The sequence below is a fragment of the Mobula birostris genome, chromosome 5 (genome assembly GCF_030028105.1).
Source record: "Mobula birostris isolate sMobBir1 chromosome 5, sMobBir1.hap1, whole genome shotgun sequence".
Taxonomy (NCBI): domain Eukaryota; kingdom Metazoa; phylum Chordata; class Chondrichthyes; order Myliobatiformes; family Myliobatidae; genus Mobula; species Mobula birostris.
Window position 1 is genome coordinate 66,267,493 of NC_092374.1, and position 20,017 is coordinate 66,287,509.

At 44.0% G+C, this 20,017-nt stretch overlaps 1 protein-coding gene across 3 annotated transcripts in view; it reads left to right on the forward strand.

Annotated features, from left to right (window-relative positions):
- Positions 1-2,718: 2,718 nt before the first annotated feature.
- Positions 2,719-20,017, forward strand: part of plppr1 (phospholipid phosphatase related 1) — a 128,860-nt gene continuing 111,561 nt past the window's right edge. For 2 of the 3 annotated variants that reach the window (XM_072257182.1, XM_072257184.1), the window contains exons 1-2: positions 2,719-2,944; positions 7,480-7,591. In XM_072257182.1, coding sequence (XP_072113283.1) covers positions 7,520-7,591 — 72 coding nt within the window. In that variant the 5' untranslated portion in view covers positions 2,719-2,944; positions 7,480-7,519. Of the gene's footprint in view, positions 2,945-3,986; positions 4,070-7,479; positions 7,592-20,017 lie in introns of those variants that run through there. The other variant, XM_072257183.1, reaches the window with a different exon arrangement.

Genomic DNA, 20,017 nt, shown 5'->3' on the forward strand with positions numbered 1-20,017 from the left:
CTCATGCCGAACTTCTTCATCCGTCTGAGGTGAAAAAGGTGCTGTTGTGCTTTTTCACCACACAGCTGGTATGTACAGACAAAGTGAAGTCCTCAGTGATCTGTATACTGAGGAACTTAAAGCTGTTCACCCTCTTAACTGCAGATCCATTGATGTAAATAGGGATGAGCCAGTGTCCATTCCTCTTGTGGTCCACAACCAGCTCCTGTGTTTTTATGACATTGAGGGAGAGGTTGTTTTCTTATCACCACTGTGTCAGGCTTCTTCTCTGTCGGCTACCTCATCATTAGTTAAGATTAGTCCAATCAATGTAGTATCATCAGCAAATTTATTTAGGAAATTGGATCTGTGGGTGGCAACACAATCATGGGTATACAGAGAGTAAAGGAGGGGGCTTAGGACACAGCCCTGGAGGGCTCCTGTTTTGAGGGTCAGAGGTGAGGGAGCCCACTCTTACCACCTACCGGTGATCTGACAGGAAGTCCAGGAATCAGATGCACAAGGCAGGGTGAAAGTTGATGTTGTTGAGCTTCTTGTCAAGCCTCGAGGGAATTATGATGTTGAATGCTGAACGGTAGTCCAAGAACAGCATTCTCACAGAAGCATCCTTCTTCTCCAGGTGTGTAAGGACGATGTGTAGAGCTGTGGCTATTGCATCAGAAGGCAGGAGAATGGTGTTAAAAGGGTTAATAAATCAGTATGTGAAATGATAGAGTAGATCCAGCTGTCTTATGATCTTAAAAGCCTGTCATCCTATAATCTTGCAGAATTAAGTTCTTTTTGAAATGTGGGCATCTTTGAAACAGAAATAAATGGCAATGGGATTATAGAAACATATAATGCTGCAGATGATGGATGATCTGGAATAAAAAAACTGAAAATTCTGGGGATAGTCACCAGGTCCAGCGGCATCTGTAGTGGCTGAAGTCAGCATTCCAGGTCAATATCCTTTTAGAGGTGATGTGGCAATGGTGAAATTATTTGTTTTAGCTATGTTCACAAAGATCCAGAACACAGAGGAGAACCAACCTCGCGAGAAAGCAAACAGGGCCCCAGGATGCAATGAAATGAGTTGCTAGTAAATGCCCCTGAAAGCATTGTGACTATACTAGTGAGTTCGAAGCATCTGCCGCTATTACTCGTCAAAGGTTGGATCAACAGTTATGAGGAAGAGTTGCGTTCTGAATTGCATCCCGTTGTAAATAGACTCACGCTGCTCTGTCAGTGGCTTACAAAAGAAAACGAATTTACAAGGGAGGAAGGAGTTAAATAATCGTTTGGATTAGACAACGATGGCTGAAAGAAGTATATTGTGTGCTTTTTCTACTGATAACCTGACATCGTGACGGAATATACTATGTAAAAGTCGTTCGCCCTCAGCTCCTTCCCATGAGAATCAAGTCCTGCCGAAGGGTTTCGGCCCGAAGCGTCAACTGTACGCTTTACCAAGATGCTGCCTGGCCTGCTGAGTTCCTCCAGCCTTTTGTGTGCGTTGCTCGGATTTCCAGCATCCGCAGACTTTCTCTTGCTTATGATTTTCCCTGTAAATATGGATTAAACTCAATGCAAACAATCCTGGTTGATTGTCGATGAATGAAGTTGCCTGTCATAGCCAAGGTTGCATTAGCTCTGCAAGTTGGACCTCCCAGAAAGGCAACAGTTGAGGAGTCTCCATCCTACGTTTCTTGAATCTTATGTTACAACCTTTTTTAAACACTCTTCTAACCCTATTTGAATATCTCTTAATCTCTTAATCCACTTTATTACTCTTCTTTGAGGTCACTTGGAGTCACCCCATGCGCATTTCCGGCTTTCCCACTGTTTCATCCAAAGGGTCCTGAATCGCATTGGTTAACTGATGGCAACTTTCTCCTGGATGTCACAGCTGCCGAAGCCTGCAGAAAACAATCTGTTGAAAGAACTCAGCTGGTTGACCAGCATCGCTGGGGGTGGGGGGTGGCGTGGGTGTTGGTAGGAACTGTCTACGCTCCGGGTCGAAAAGCTGCATCAGTCCTGATGCATCAACCACAGATACTCCAAATTCCAGCATCTGTAGCCTCCTGTGTCTCTGCTGGAGAAACCCAGCGGATCAAGCAGCATCTGTGGACGTCCATCCTGAAGAAGAGTCGCGACTTGAGACGTCGATTGTACATTTCTTTCCACAGATCCGCCTGATTCGCTGAGTTCCTCCAACAGTTTGTATCTTTATCAACTGAGGCATAGACAGAATGGCGGATCATCTTAGAAGGGCCGAACTGCTTTCCTGTGTCTGGAAAAGGTAGCGGTTTCAGATCTGCGGTGATCTAATTAAATAGCAGGAATGATTGAGAGGGAGAATGCTCAACTCCTCTCCAACCCCCGATTGCGTGAATTATTACCCGGCGAAATGTGCTTTTTAGGTAATGATGTCACCCTAACTCATCTGAATATATTACACAAAAATCAGCCCACCAGACGGATTGATTAACACAAAGCGCTTAGAACGATATATTAAGGCCATTTTTCTTTCAAAGTAAAGGAATAGATGGACTTCGAGCTGAGCCAGTGGAAGGACCGATCGGAGCTTTCAGCTAAAGGATGATCGAGGATCATTTAACGTGAGATTCCAGACTGTCTCCTAACTCACGTTTATGTGTGTTAAGAGGGAGAGAGAGCAGGTTCTAAGCAACTTCTTTGACTTGGCTAGTAATCCCGCCTCCTTCAAGCCTCCCCACAGGAAATGATTCGTGAATGGCAAGGAGCGGCAGCGAGAGGGGCAGTTCTGTTGGATGGTGCCTTTGCTAGGAGGGTGATGAGAAAGCGAGGATGAGCTGTCGGAGGGACTAAACAGCGACCTCCTCCCTACCCTGCCGCCGTTGTAACTCCGGGTTTTCTCTGCGCCCCGATGGTGCTGTTGGTAGCGTTGGGCACGGTACCAGCTTGGCGGCGTGTGGCACCAACACAGGTAAGAAATAAGTCCGGCTCAGCTCGCTGCCTCACTCCGACTATCGCTCCTTTTGTTTGGAAGGGAACAGCAAATCTAAAAACGCGGCCAGATTCTCCAACAGAAACGTTGATTGCCCCCCAAAGCTTAAAGTGTGTGACGAATGGTCAATCTTTGCTGCCAGTCTTTGACTAATCCAACAATGTAGTATCAGCAGGTTTGATATTTGAAACAGATTTGTCACTACTATTGTTCTGGACTGCAACCTTCTGTCCTGCGTTAGGACATTGTTTTAACATCCATGAAGCGCCACATTTTTGAGATTTAAAAAAAATATTTTTTTTACCCCGGGTGAGCGCAGCTAAGTGCACATGATGGCATAGTATGTGTTTCTGGCGATATTCGGAGTGATTTTGATGTGTGCTGACATCCAGTTTCTCTCTCTCTCTCTCTCTCTCTCTCTCTCTGTCTGTCTGTCTCTCTCTCTCTCTCTCTCTCTCTCGCTCTCTCTTTCTCTCTCTCTCGTCCCTGGTCGATGCATTGTTTGCCTCAGACCGGTCCTGCAAACCGTTTAGCTTCAATTCAATGTCAAGCCATTGTTGTAAAGCAAATACACACATTCCACTCGATAAAGGGGTCCGTTCATCCCTTTGAAGGCCGCAATGGAAAAGCTCTGAGGGAAACTTACTTTCTTTTTATGTGAAATTTAGCAGTCCCTTATTTATTGCGCGATTACACTGCATTTACGGGGGAAACACTGACCAGATTGTGGCGGATTAGTAGGTGGCTAAAAACTCTCTTGTGTAGCAAGAGTATTTTGAGTTAATCTTGGCACCGTCCACACTTCGAAAAATGGAAATAAGAATTGATGAGAACTACATCACATCTGTGCTCAGTTTGAACAGACTGCACTCTGTTTACACTCAGGCATAGTCAGTAATTGAAGAGCAAACCCGTGCATGCATTGACTCTCACTTTACTGAGCTGTATTTCATAAATTCCGGGATGTTGCATGTGTGATGCCCTATATTCATTTCCCCTCTGGGCATCATCTTAAGGGAAACGGGAAGGAACTCTCCTATTGAACGCTTGCCTCTGTGTGACTCCACCGTTAGAAGAGGAAATACTAGGATTGCTTTAATTAAGGTATGAAAACCTGTGAGTAATTAGTTTGCTTTGCTATCAAACCTGTTAGCTACATGTAACCCAGCCTCAATAATCCATTTACTTATTAAGTCCCGTGTGTGCTTTTGTGACAATTTACGGGGATGCTATAACTGTGTATAAAGCTGTGCCTTTTATAGAAACATTTTTTTTTACTTTACAACTTTGTTCGCCGTGAGCGTTGATTTACTGAAGCCATGAAATCTTTTAATGAGAACAAGCACACTTCAGTCGGTCTGGAGCCTTTAGTTCTAACTCCAGTAATAGTATCAGGCAACCGTAATTCAGCCACCATTGTCTGATCGGAGTCTGCTCCGAGGTGTCACGTGTTAAGAAATCCCATCTCACGCTCCATCATTTTTTTTATGTCCAAACTGTTCATGATGACTTTTGTCTGTGCTTGCTCTGCTCACTGTGAATGCACCAGAGGAATACAGAATATGAAGTCTGCTTTGCGTTGAGAGGGCTGGATTTTGCTAAATTTAGCGGATACACAGACCCGATTACAAAATAACTGAATTTAAGATCTCCAAACCATCACCCGATCTGTTAATTTTAACCTCTCTGAGGTTACAAGGAAATTAGGAGATAATTCTCATTTTCAGAATAATTGAGAGATCCTCTGAGCAACCTATTATAAATCAACTGTTACTTAAAAGCCAAGGACACAGCTTGGAAACATATGCTGTCTGTCTATGTGCTTTCATTAGGAGGATCTTAATTATAGGAAAAATTACAGGCATCACCTGCTTTTCATCAGGCTTGCCCTCTTACTTGACGCATGATGCATTAAGCTACAACATACTGATTTATCTTATTCAATTCTGCCCTTTCTTCTTTAAGAAGGAAATTTATGGCATTTGTTAAGGTACTGGAAAGTTCAGTTTGGCCCTAATATAGCTTTAAAAATAGTTCCAATGTACCTTTAAAATAATATTCCTACACAAGATTGTAATGGACAGCTGGAATTGATTCATTTGTAACTTTTAAGATCCTAATTTTTAGATTAATTCTAATCCAAGGCCAGTGTTTGAAAATATGTCCATTGAGGTTTTTTTCCAAAAGTATTTCTACTACTTTTAAGAGACATTTAGGTAGACACATAACTAGGTAAAACATAGAAGGATATAGTCATAATGTGGAAACATGGGATCAGTATAGAACGGCAAAAAGGCTGCTCTGGACATTATGAAGAGTCTGTTTCTATTCTGTATGACTCTATGATCTCAATGCATTTTAGCAATTTTGATTAATCTTTGATAGAAGTATATAAACGAAGAAACCTTTCATTTATAAGCGAAGTATGGGTTTGCAACACTGGTGTCACAACTAAACTTTGACCATATATTTGCACCATCACCAGTTTTTGCCTCTCTGCAACATTCCCAAACTTCATACCTGACTTTGCTCAGCTGCTCCTTATTATCTTCAATCTTGACTACTTCAGCACTGTCCTGAATGGAATCTCTCCTTCTATACTGAGAACATTTAAACCTGTTTTTATGCTGACTCACACCACACCCTGTCAGTCCATGTACATTCATTAATTTCTTACCAGGAAATCCTTGATTTTAAATTCTCATCCTTTAAGCACTCTGCAGTGCTCTGTCTTTGAGCACTTGCACCTCTCTGAATTTAATCAGTCCACTCTTGGTGACTCTTCCTTCAGTTGCCAGGTTTTGGTCATCCACATTACTATGTGCCTCGGGAGTTATTGTTCCTACAATCTAGGAAATGCTTGCTTCATTAATGATATAATTAGTTGTCAATATTATACCTTAATGGAAGAGCAATAAATATTTTGAGAGAATTGGATTGCACACTTCACCTGCAAATCTGCTGAGGTTGCCTATTGTGTCCAGTGCTCTCAGTGCCTCTTCCTCTACCCATCATACATTCAGGGATCACTTCATCGAGCTCCTCTGTTCCATCCGTCCAAAAGGGGAATTTCCGATGGCCATACGTTTTAATTCCAATTCCCTTTCCTGTTCCGGCCTGTTGGTTCATAGCCTCCTCTTGTAGCAAGGAGCAACGCCTTATATTCTGTCTGGGTAGCTTCCAACCTGATGGCATGAATTTCAATTTCTCCTTCTGGTAAAAGAAATTCTGCCCCCCCCCTCTTCTTCTATTCTCCATTCTGGCCTTTTACCTCTTTTCACCTGCCTATCAGCTCCCCTTGGGTACCCTCCTCCTTCCCTTTCTCCTTTCGTCCACTCTCCTCTCCTATCAAATTCCTTCTTCTCCAGCCCTTTATGTTTCCCACCCTCCTGGCTTCACCGATCACCTTCCAGGTAGCCTCCTTCCCCTCCCTCCACCTTTTTACTCTGATGATTTATTCCTTCCTTTTCAGTCCTGAGGAAGAGCCTTGGCCCGAAATGCCAACTGTTTGTTCATTACCGTGGATGCTGCCCGACCTGCCGAGTTCCTCCATCAGTTTGTGTGTGTTACTTTGAATTGAAAGTTATGTTGATGAGGTTAATGGAGGGAGTTGGGAATGGCTAAATGAAGTATAAGTGAACAGATGCGGCTTGTTTCTGTCTTGGAGACTTGATGTCAAAGAAAGTTGCATCTTCCTTGGCCTTCTCCACTCCAAGAAAGAAAACCATCAGTATGATGGAGAAAAATGACTGTGATCTGGTGCATTATGAGAGGCATGGAAAGGGTAGATTGTAGGAAACATTTAAAGATTAGCCTTATTTGTCATACGCATATCAAAACATACAGTGAAATGTGTTGATTGCATCAAAATCAAATCAGTGAGTGTTATGCTGAGCAGCCTGCGAGTGTCACCAGGTTTCCAGTGCCAACAACACACCAATCCTAAGCATGCACCATTGGAATATGGGGGAAAACTGGAGCACCCAGTGGAAGCAAACTCCTCACAAGCAGCGACGAGAAATGAACCCAGATCTTATAGCTGGTGCTGTAATGTGACAGTGCTAACCACTACACTAGGATGAGCCCCCACCCCCACGCTACTGTGTTGTCACACTTCTCCATGGCGCAGGTGTCTAAAATTAGAGGGCATAGTGTTATCGTGAAGTGTAGGAGTTTTAGGGAGGATTTAAGGTATCATGTATTTGCCGATAAGGTGACTGGAATCTGAACCACACTGCTTGAGTAAGTGGTAGAGGTGGAGACTCACAAAACATTTAAGAAGTGGCTGTATCAGTTCTTGAATGACCAAGATACAGAAGGCTATGGACCAAGCTAAAAGCATTAATAATACTTCATACTATGGTGGACATGGGCATGGTGGCAGGTTCTTTTACTGTGTCAGTCTGTAACTGCAGAATATTTCCCCCTTGATTTCCAACAGGCTGTACTAATCGGATTAAAATGAAGCAAATTGATGGAGGTCCGTGGCTAAAGAGGAATTATTTGATTTTCAGGTGTGAAAGACTCTGGTTTTTCTCAAGAGTGATCCAATGCATGAGAATGGCTACGGAAGTGACCAATATTCAGAGGAGTTACTCTATCATTCCCTGCTTCATATTTGTGGAGGTAAGTGGGTGAAACTCTGCCTGCAGGATCATTTGTAAATGATTGGGCATAACTAGTACACGCGAGCAGGAGAAAGCACAAAAAGAGGAGACTCACATTAATATGGCCACCTGACTGAAAGTGCATTATACCTAGATTTTGATGTGTAGCCATTGGAAATGGAACACTAATATGGTTGAAGAAAGCCCATTTTAACAGCAGTGAATTAGTGACTAGAAACTCTGCTATTGTGATATTGAGTGACAATTAAATACTGACCAGAACACTCTCTTCTTCAAGACAAAGCTGTGCAGTTTGTAACAGCTACACATGGGATCAACCAGTCTCAGCTTTCCATCTCAGCTTGAAGGGCAGCACCTTTTCTGCACAATTAGAATATAAAACAGGAATGTACTGCTGAGGTTACATGAGGATTGCATTTGAATATTGTGAGCAATTTTGAGCCCTCTCCTGAGGAAAGATATGCTGAGCCAGGAGAGGATCCAGTGGAGTTCAACAAGAATGATGCTAAAAATAAGAAGTTCAATATATACTGTAAGACCATAAGACATAGGGCAGAATTAGGCCACTTGGCCCATCGAATCTGCTCCACCATTCCATCAAGGCTGATTTATTATCCCTCTCAACCCTATTCTCCTGTATTCTCCCCATAACCTTTGACACCCTGAGACTAACCAAGAACTTTTGCTTTAAATATACTCAATGACTTGGCTCCACAGCCATGCGTAGCAATGAATTCACCGCACTCTGACTAAAGAAATTCCGTTTATTCTCTGTTCTAATTGGATGTCCCTCTATTTTGAGGCTGTGCCCTCTGGTCCTACACTCACCCACTGTAGTAATTAACTTCCCCACATCCATTCAGTCTAAGGCTTTCAGTATTCTGTAACAGCGGTTCCCAACCTGGGAACCATAGACCCTTTGCTTCATGGCATTGGTCCATGGCATAACAAAGGTTGTGAACCCCAGTTCTATAGGTTTCATTGAGATACCCCCTCAGTGAGTACAGGCGCAGAGCCATCAAACACTCCTCATACATTAACTCTTTCATTCCCGGAATAATTCTCATGAACCTCCTCTGGATTCTCTCCAATGCCAGCCCAACCTTTCCTAGATAAGGGCCCAAAACTGCTCATAATACTCAAAGTGCAGTCTGACCAATGCCTTATAAAGCCTCAGCAACACATCCTTGCTCTTATATTCTAGTCCTCTCGAAATGAATGCTAACATTGCATTTGCCTTCCTTATCACTGATTCAACCTGCAAGTTAACATTTAGGGTTCCTGCACAAGTATTCCCAAGTCCCTTTGCACCTCTGATTTTTGAAATTACTCCCTGTTTATGAAGTAATTTATACCTTTATTCCTTCTACCAAAGTGCATGACCATATACTCCCTGATACTGCATTCCCCCTGTCCATTCTTTGCCCATTCCGCCAATCTGTCTAATTCCTTCTGCAGAATCCCTGCTTCCTCAACACTACCTGCCCCTCCACCTATCTTTGTATCGTCTGCAAACCTGGCCACAAAACCATAAATTTCGTCATCCAAATCATTGAGGTACAATGTGAAAAGAAGCGGTCCCAATACTGATCCCTGCAGAACACAACTAGTTACTGGCAGCCAACCAGAAAAGGTCCCATTTATTCTCAGTCTGATTCCGGCCTGTCAGCCAATCCTCTATCCCTCCTAGTATCTTTTCTGTGGTCCCAGGGCTCTTATCTTGCTCAGCAGCCTTCTGTGCAGCACCTTGTCAAAGGTCTTCTGAAACTCCAAGTGAACAACATCCGCTGACTCCCCTTTTTCTATACTGCCTGTTATTTCCTCAAAGAATTTCAACAGAAATTTCAGAATCTTGAGTTGGGTGATTTCATTGAAATCTACTGGATACTGAAAGGCCCAAAGAGAGTGGACGTAGAGAGGATGTTTCCATTAATAGAAGAGTCTAGGCTCTGAGGACACAGCCTCAGAATAAAAGGACATCCTTTTAAAACTAAGATGAGGAGGAATACCTTTCACCCGGAGGACAGAGAATCTGTGGCATTCATTGCTGCAGAGGACTGTGGAGACACAGAAATATGAATAGATAAACAATATAAATATATTGGATATATTTATGTCTTGGTCTGACTGAACAGTGGCAGGCATCCAAGCAATGGAGTATAGTTAACTGCTGTTGTGCCTTTAAGACGCAGACTGCCAATTATTGCCTGCCACATTCCTTCATGGAAAGTCTGTACTTAGAGGTCTCGTGCTGAGCACTCAGTGCTCAATCATAGGAGTTCTATTTCTAACAATGCCATTTGTGATTTTGCCTTTGGATTTTGTTTGTGCCGACTGGTTTATTTTGAGTCTGAGTTAATTCTAGACCATATCCTTCATTTGGGTTCACCTCCATCCATGGCTCTCTTGTTACAATTTAAGGCAGAGATTGATTGATTCTTGATTGGTACAGTGTGTGGGTAAAATTATGGGGATAAGAGGGGAGAACTAGGTTGAAAAAATCAATCACAATTGAATGATGGATGACTGGAAATCTTTATTGAGATGTGACTAGAAATTATGGGCAGGGCAGAGGCAGGGTGATAACTGCTGGTGGGTTGGTTTGAGTCCCTGCGATGGGTGAGACTAGAAGAGGGTAAGATGGTCACAGCTGAATTGTGTGAAGTGTGTCTACACACGTGTGTGGTGAAGTGTGGATATTACTATGCTGGTGTAATCAATAAATGGTTCAAGTGCATTGTTGTTCACCATGGTGCTTAAAATGCCAACCTTATTCAGGAGAACTGATTAAAATTATACCTTGGCACTGTTTTAAAACAGTTGTGAATATGGGAAGAATGAAGTAGAAAAAGTGTAAGATTAGTGTTTGAAGGCCGGCAATGACTTAGGAGTCAGATTAGCCTGTTTTTGTGCGGCATGAACTTTGCTGTAAAATTAAGGGGACCATTGTAGTCCGTGTCAGGGTGTAGATCACCAAAAAGGAAGACTAAATGCTGTAGCATAGCTGTTAACAGGGGATGGGACTGATATATAATGTGAGAGAGAGAGCAACAATTCACCTCATCTAAAGCTTTTTACCAGCTGCTAAATATCTTCAGTAGAAACATTTCAGAACTATTCAAGTAGATTTAGTTTACTTTCTGCAATAAAATAAATAGCAATGAATTAAAAGTGCAATAAAACACCAGCAAATAACAAAAGCATTAGATTACTTAAGTAAGTAGAGCATTTATCTTCAGCTTTCTTTTTCCACAAGATACTTGACCCCAATCAAATAAACAAGGTGCCATTTGAACATTGGATCTCCCTGATGTAAAGGTGAGGCTGTCTATGAAGTGAATTTGACCCTCTGGTCAGCACATTAGTCTCCCAAAGCAGGGTGCAATGGTGAGGTAAGCAATGGAGCATTGGCGTCTGATCTTCATGGTTCTGTGATTTCAGGATTGAGTGCAAATGCATGGATGCCCGAGGCTTCCTGTGGCATGAAAACTGGCAGGCAGAGCTGTGCGACTCATTTTTCTGGGTGAAGCAGGTTCAAAGTTCCAAATACAGGACGTGTATGAGTTGAACGTTGCACTGAAAATGAGGGCTTCTTTGTCAAACATTTTTCACCCTTTTTAAAAAGTCAGGAAATTGTCCCCTGTCAAGAGCAGCATGAACGAATTATCTGAGTGGCCAGTAATGGAGATTTAGGGCAAAGTAATGTGAAAAGCATGGCAGACAAATCGAAAACAATGAACTCTTGCCATTACATGCCAGACAGATAGTCAGTCTGAGGGAATTCCTGCTTGGTGTAGTCCCACTGAACTCTTTTCCTCTGAGGATGTTAGTCCAAGGCTCAATTTTATGTTTGACTGTCAGGAAAAACACAAAAGATAAGCTTTGTTTGTCATGAGTGCATTGAAACATCAAAACATAGAGTGAAATGGTTCACTTGCATCAACTAAAATCAATGAGGACTGTGCTGGGTGTGGCCCACATGTGTCACCGTTCTTCTGGCACCAGTTATAGCATAGGTACCATTTACTGACACTTACCCTAACCGTACATCTGTGGGAGGAGACTAGAGCACCAGACGAAATGCACCCCATCATGGGGAGGGAGTACAAACTCCTTACAGACAGCGTCAGGAATCAAATCCCGATCGGTGATCACCGGTGCAGTAAAGCGATTGCACTCACCGCTCTATGATATGGCTGCCATTATTCTGACTCAACCATCTTTCTTTGCAACTGAAAGGTGGATGAGGGGTATCAGACGTTGTGTGGAATGCTAGGAAGTTGAAGATTGAAGGAATGGGGCCGGCTGGGTGAAAGCAGGCCACTTGGCCCATCAGATACCTGATTGCTAGTGGATTGTTTCCTGAAGAATCATAATGTGGCCCATTAAGAAGCAGGAGGAGAAGATGGCGGCACAACGCAGCGCGCGTAGCCTGTCCGGTGAAATGATATCGTATTTGTTAAATAGGGGCCGTGCACGATTCTGATTTGATGGAGACAGCCGTGAGAAGCACCGAGGAACATCTGGAGAAACTTCTGAAATGCCCAGTTCGCTGCCGCTTCTACTGTGCGATTGAGAATCTCCGGAGGGAAGACCCCAGTTCCTCGGCTTTGCCTGCTGCTGGTGGCTGGGGCTGGAGTTGAAGCGCTCGGCAGAGATGGTGCTCGGTGCTCGGTGCTGGGTGCTCGGTGTCGGAGGGCTGGTCAGAGGCTCAAAGTTTTCGGACGACTCAGAGTCAGACTGTGGTCGGGCATGGCAGGAAGAGTTTTCTTCCTTCTCCCGTCTGCGTGAGATGTGGGACTTTCGGGAGACTTTGAACTTTTTTTTACCGTGCCAATGGCCTGTTCTTCATCAAGTTATGGTACTACTTGCACTGTTGTAACTATATGTTATAATTATATCATTTTTGTCAGTTTTTCAGCCTTGGTCTGCCTTGTGTTTCTGTGATATCACACCAGAGGAATATTGTATCATTTCTTAATGCATGCATTACTAAATGACAATAAAGAAGACTGAGTGTCCTCATAATCTAACCTAATCTAATTGACTGCTCTGCGGGTCCAGATGGTTAGCCTTTAACCAAGATCTCCAGTAGTTTACTTTCCAATAAGCATCAGTGTTCAAACAAAATGAAAAGGAATAACATTTAATATATAACCAAATAATAAATAAAGTTGAAGACTTTTCTCCTCAAATTAAGAGATGAGCCTTTAATTTTGTTTTGGGCACCATGGATTCTTGGTGGGGTTGGCAGCCCTAGTGGCAGTGGGTTTATGAGAGAGTTTCAGGGAGTTGAGGGATTTCAGTGCAGTACGGTTGTGCAGCTGACTCACACCTCCAGTGACCCGAGTTCCATCCTGATCTCCGTTGCTGTCTGTGTGGAGTTTGCATTATCTCCCTGCGATGGCATGGCTTTCCTCCCACATTCCGAAGTCATGTTGGTCTGTCGGTTAAGGGACTGCTGCAAATCACCTTTACTGTGTAGGTGAGAGGTAGAATCTGGGAGTCGTTATAATGTGGGAGCAGTAGGTAACGGGGAAAATTAGTGTGGAAGCAGAAACAGCACAGACTTGATGGATTGAATGGCCTCCTTTTCTGCTCCAAGTCCTTAAAAGTTGACCAGGTTAGGCCTCAACCACCTTTTGCGGCATATTGTCCCGGGGCTTCCAACCCAGTGCCAGTGCTGATGTAAGGATTTCCCCATGGCTGCTTGCAGATCCTTAGTTTCCAGTGTTGGGATCTTCCTGAATTGGGAATGACACCATCTGCCCAAACTCTGCGTTTTACTAAGAGTTCTGAAGGAGAAGATGGCGGCGCGACACAGCTTGCAGCGGCCACTCCGGTGGTGATGACTGTTATTTGTCAAGTAGGGTACCGTGCACAATGCTGATTTGATGAAGACGGACGTGAGAGCACGGAGGAACATCTGGTGAAACTTCTGAAATGCCTGCTTCGCTGCCACTGCTACTGTGTGATCCAGAATCTCCGGAGGAGAAGGCCCCGAGTCCTCAGCTTTGCTTGTTGCTTGGCGGCTGGGGCGGGGTCGAAGCGCTCGGCAGAGGATGGTGCTCGGAGAGGCTGGTCAGAGGCTCGAAGTTTTCGGATGGACTCAGGGTCCGCTGTGGTCGGGTGCTTCCAATGGTGCTGCATCGGCAAGTTGGCGGCGCTTGGAGGTTCAATGGCAGGGAGAGTTCCTCCCTTCTGCTGCCTGTGTGAGATGATGAGTCTATCAGGACTTTGAGACATTTTTTACCGTGCCCATGTTCTGCTCTTTATCAAATTATGGTATTGCTTTGCACTGTTGTAAATATATTAGATTATGAGGACACGCAGTCCTCTTTTATTGTCATTTAGTAATGCATGCATTAAGAATTGATACAATGTTCCTCCAGTGTGATATCACAGAAACACAAGACAGACCAAGACTGAAAAACTGACAAAAACCACATAGTTATAACATACTGTTACAACAGTGCAAGTAATACCGTAATTTGATAGAGAACAGACCATGAACACGGTAAAAAAAAAAGTCTCAAAGTCTCTCAAAAGTCACATCATCTCACGCAGATGGTAGAAGGAAGAAAACTCTCCCTGCCATGAGCTTCCAGCGCCGCAAACTTGCCGATGCAGCACCCTGGAAGCACCCGACCACAGTCCGACTCTCAGTCCGTCCGAAAACAACGAACCTCCGATCAGCCCTCCAATACCAAACACCGAGCACCATCTCTGCCAAGTGCTTCGATCCCAGCCCTGGCCGCCAGCAACAGGCAAAGCCAGGGATTTGGGGCCTTCCCTTCTGGAGATTCTTGATTGCACAGTAGCCCCAGCAGCGAAGCAGGCATTTCAGAAGTTTTCTCCAGATGTTTCTTCATGCTTCTCACGTCCGTCTCCATCAAATCCGAATTATGCACGGCATCCTAATACAAATACCGATATCTTTTACTGGAGAGGCCGCACGCGCTGCGTCGCGCCACCATCTTCTTATATGTTATAATTATGTGGTTTTGTCAGTTTTAGTCTTGCTTTGTCCTGTGTTTTCTTGTGATATCATTCTGCAGGAATGTTGTATCATTTTTTAATGCATGCACTTCTAAATGACAATAAACGAGGACTGAATGCCCTCATAATCTAATCTAATCTAAAATTTGCGAATGCCAGGCGTAAGAAGCACTCAGTGGCTCAGTCACACTAACAGCTTTGACAGCCCATCAGTTAGGAAGTTGGTAGGTTGGGGGGTGTGGGTGGGCCATCTTGTGAGTGAACCCTGTTGCCTGCACTGAGATGGCCCCCGTGCACTGCCACACTGCCATGGTGCCCGGACACAGACTCCCTATAAAAGACTAAGTGTGGGGACCTTACTGCAACAGTGGTCTGGCCTGGGCAAGGGGGACAAGGGAAGTTGGGCTGTAACTTCAGGACATTGGTACATCTGTCCCAATAACTCCCTGTGTTCATGGAATGAAGATCTCATTGTCTCTGCACTGGATCTGTTGCCAGTTACCTTAATTATCTCCTGTGGAGCTCCTCGTCCCTGACAATGGAAGTAATTGCTCCCCGCCTTCTCATTCAGGGCCCCTGTGCTTATTGAAACTTTGATGGAAAGGAATCCTGCATTGATATTATCCCCACTCCTGACCTCTGTATGTCCCAAAGAATAGTCCAGAATCAGCTTACTCCACGGCATCCTCAAAGTTTTTCATAACAAGACCATCTCATAATCTCATGCCGTCTCCAAGGCTTTGATGTTATATGCCAAGAACAGGACACAGTACAACAGCCAAAGCTTCATGGCGGATTCATAGGGTGAAACTACCATGCATTTGTATTGGGAAAGCCTGCAGGGCTGATGGATGGACATCATGAGGCTGAAATCTAGGTCTGGTGTCATGCAGGAATACTTTATATCTGCACACCATTCCCTGCGCTGAGATCAGTGTGTGATACAGGTGATAGAGATATGCTCCTACACTGTCAACTTATCAACTCGATGGACAATGCACTGGCGCTCGATTGACTCACTTATGCCTGGTAATTTTATGCCTGCCTGATTGATGCCAATCTAAGGAATCCAAGCGTAGTTCTTGGCTCCGATTTGATGTTCTTCCAGCCCTAGCAGGAGTTCCAATGCTGGATAGTCCATGTAGTATAACCTGTCTTAAATGTAGACTGGTTTATTGAGTTTTGCCCAAGCCATGTTGCATCAAAGTGCTGGTCCACTGACCCGGACATCCTGCATGGTCTCTGCCCTGGAGGTGCTGAACGTACTGAGAGCTGTCACATCCAGGTGGCCAGCAGCCCATTTGAGCTCCATGGTTACTGAGCAGCTTCAAGAAAGAGCTTGCAAGAAGTGTCGCCACTGATTACATGAATTCTCCTGCTCTTGTCTCTGAGATGTGCTGCTGTCAGTTCAAGTCTCGCTCAAGGTCTTAACGTCTTCAGTGATGCAGCCTGACACTTTGTGCTGAAAATGCATCTCTGTCAGAAATGCCAGTCCATCCAGATGAGACCTTGGTACAGTTTATTGTCAGCACATCCAGAAAGATAATGGAGATTTAATTCCTGTTGCTTTGAGTTCTTTGGTCCCTGATAAACAGCAGGTTGCGGAGCACAGTTTATTTCAGCACAGCATGTACCAGGCTGAAATGGGACAGGCTGTCATTGGATGAAACCAGGACTGATCATCACAGCTAGGTAAACTAAATCTTGTGCCAACTATCTGACAGTGGGTGGGGCAGTACCACACACTGATCTTCTCCTAACACTTAATCCTCCCCTTTGCCTTCTGATCTTTACCTCTGATCTGCTCCAATGGCCTTCTGATCTTCCCCCTACCACCACCTCACAACTTCTGTAACACACACAAAATGCTGGAAGAACTCTGAAAGCCAGGCAGCATCTATGGAAAAGAGAAAACAGTTGACATTTCAGGCCAAGACCTTTCATCAGGATTGGAAAGAAAGAGGAAAAGTCAGAGTAAGAAGGTGAAGGGAGGGGAGGAAGAAGTACAAGGTAGTCAGTGAGAGGTGAAACTGGGAAATTGGGAGGGGTGAAATAAAAAGCTGGGAAACTGATTGGTGAAAAGGATAAAGGGCTGGAGAAGGGGGAATCTGAGAGGAGAAGATAGAAGACCATGGAAGGAAAAGGGGGAGGAGCACTAGAGGGAGGTGAAAGGCAGGTAAGGAGATAAGGTGAGAGAGGGAAACAGGAAAGGAGAATAGTGAAAGAGAGGGAGTGGGCTATTACCAGAAGTTTCTTGAACAGGTTTGATCGTGCCAAGAGTGGAAGGGAAGATCCAGTCGAAATATCACAGCATTTGATGAGTCAGGCAGGCACCAGCAAGTCAGTGACAATGCCTGGGTACCCAGTAGACCAGCCCTTTTCCAGAACACCTCATGGCAGAAAATCAGCGATTTGTTTGTCTTCATCTTCTTCAGGTCTCTCTTTCATTCTCCTCTCTTCCAAATTTTGCCCAATACCCTTTAACCAATCATTAACCATAGTGGTCCAGACTTCTACAGCACCCTCACAAACCCAGAACTTCCCAATGTGCTTTGTACTCAGCAAAGTGCAATGCAAGTTTTGTGACTCACACAGGGAACTAACTTGCAATGTACTGTATATTTAATCAGGGTGAGCTTGTATCATTTAACAGAGTTAGTGTTTGTCAAAATTATAACTTTTCTCGGAGATATACCTTTGTTGAATTTTGTAAGTTGGTATCTCATAGCTGATTTTTATCAAGGTTTGAATATTTATCTGTTTTCAGTTTCATGTTTGTGGTTAGGTTTGATCTTAGTCTGATGATTTGGGACTGTTGTTAAGTAGCTACAAGGCTGACATATCAATAAATCCAGTTATCACAATGTTGCTTACATGAAAGTTCCAAAGTGTCATGCATTATGGAGAAGATAATGTAAGACTTTCAGGTTTTTCTGGTAGTTGGGTTAAAAGCCTGGAGATACCTTGAAGCTCAGAGCAACTACAGTTGAAATGTTCTGGTTGTTATGTGTGAAAGCTGAACAGTTGAAGCAATATTTGGGAACAAAAGTAACCCAGTGAGATGATGGCATTGACTGGCAATTCTTTGCATGCAGCTCCGATAGGAATCATTAGATATTCCCATTTAGGGCTACTGAGGCTGAAATCCACAGTCACTGCCAAGTAAGCAACATCATTTTAAGATGTTTTAAAAAAATCTATCGATACTCAAAATTAACAAACCTCAGAAGGCAGTCTCAGGTTGCAGGTGCAGTTCCCCTTTAAGAAAACAGAAATGGAAATGGTGCCTCAGTCTGCAGGTATAATTGAAATGCCGAGGCTTTAGACCCCCACTCCCAACCATCCTTCTGGCAAATGTACAGACTCTGGAAAACAAAACTGAAGAGCAAGATGGCTGTACCAGAGAGATATCGGTGACTGCTGTGTACTTTGCTTCATGGAAACGTGGCTATCCCCCACTGTTTTGGATGCAGCGCTGCAGCCTGGTGACTTCATCATTCTCCACAAAGACAGGAAAGCTCAGTATTTTAAAGGCCGAGGAGGTGAAGTATACTTTATGATTAACTCATTGTGGTGCACAAACATGGTGGTCTGTCTCAGTCCCGCTCACCTGACCTGAAATATCTAGTAGTCATATGTCGTCCACTTCATCTGCTTAGGGAGTTTTCCACCATCTCCTGGTGGCGATGTGCATTCCACAACAGGACAACGTCAGGCAGGCTCTAGAGGAGCTGAGCAATGTCATCAGCAGGCACAAAACTTCCCACCCTGATGCCTTCCCTATTATTGAGGGAGATTTCAATGAGGCCAGCTTGAAGAAGCCTTTGAACAACTACCAACATATCACCTGTAGAACCAGAGGAGCTAATACACCTGACCACTGTTACACCACCATCAAGAATGCTTACTGTGACATCCTACGCTCACACTTTGGGAAGTCCGATTACCAGTCTGTTCTTCTGCTCCCAGCGTATAGGCAGAGACTAAAGACTGCAGCACAGGTGGTGAGGACCAAATTGGTACGGTCAAGGGAGGCAGAGAAGCTCTTACAGGACTGCTTTGAGTTGCTGGACTGGACAATATTCAGGAATTCATCTTCAAGTCTGAATGAATACATCACAGTTTTCACCGACTTCATCAAAACCTGTGTGGATGAATGTGTCCCTTGGAGAACATACTGGACATACCCAAATCAAGAGCTGTGGATGAACCAGGTGATCCATAGTGTGCTGAGGGCTACAATTATGGCATTCAAGACCGATGATTTTTTGTTTTGATGTGATGATTGACGCCAATTATGTTGTTGTATAAGTAAGAAGGGTAGGCGTAATAAGCTGTAGCTTCAGCCTACACCCTTTCGGTCTGTTTTAAAGAATATCTATGTTTTTTTGTTGTAATTTTGTCCTATGAACTCATCGTTGAAAATGATGCTTTTTGTTACGTTTGTACTGACTGAAATAAATTTCATTCATTCATTCAACTATACAAGAAGTCTGAGTACGACCTACAGAAGACTACCTTAAAAGCGAGAAAACAATTCCAATTGAGGTTAGAATCAGAATGGGATGCACGACAGCAGAGTCTGCAGGCCATTACTTCCTACCAAGAGAAACCTAACATCATGAATGGCAGTGATACCTCACTCCCAGGTAAGTTCAATGCCTTTATGCACGCTTTGAAAGGGGAAATAAAACTACACCAGCATCTGGTGTACTTGTGATCTATGTCTTGGAGGCTGATGTCAGAGCATCTTTCATGAGGGTGAACCCTCGGAAGGGATCAGGCCCTGGTGGTGTACCTGGTGGGGCTCTGAATGTTCATGGACACCTTCAATCTCTCACTGCTGCAGTCAGAGGTTCCCATCTGCTTCAAAAGGATGAAAATCGTACCAGTGCCCAAGCAGAGCATGGTGAGCTGCCTCAACAACTATCACCCAGTGGCACTCACACCTACTGTGGTGAAGTGACCTGAGAGGTTGCAGATGGCTAGAATCAACCCCTGACTAAACAAGAACCAGGCTCCACTGCAATTTGCCTATCGCCACAAGAGGTCTATAATAGATGCAATCTCATCGGCACTCCACTCAGCCTTGGATTACCTGGACAACAGCTTCTTTTTATTGGCTACACTTCAGTGTTCAACACAATCATACCCTCAGTTCTAACAAAAGAACTCCAGAACCTGGGCCTCTGTACCTCCCTCTGTAACTGGATCCTTTTCTTCATCTCCAGAAAACCACGGTCAATATGAATCCGAAATAACATCTCCTCCTTGCTGACAATTAACACTGGCACACCTTAAGCATGTGTGCTTAGATCAGTCCTCTACTCTCTCTATGTCCATGAATATATACGTAGCTAGGCACAGCACAGCACCATCTATAAATTTTCCGATGACACAACTATTGTTGGCAGAATTTCAGATG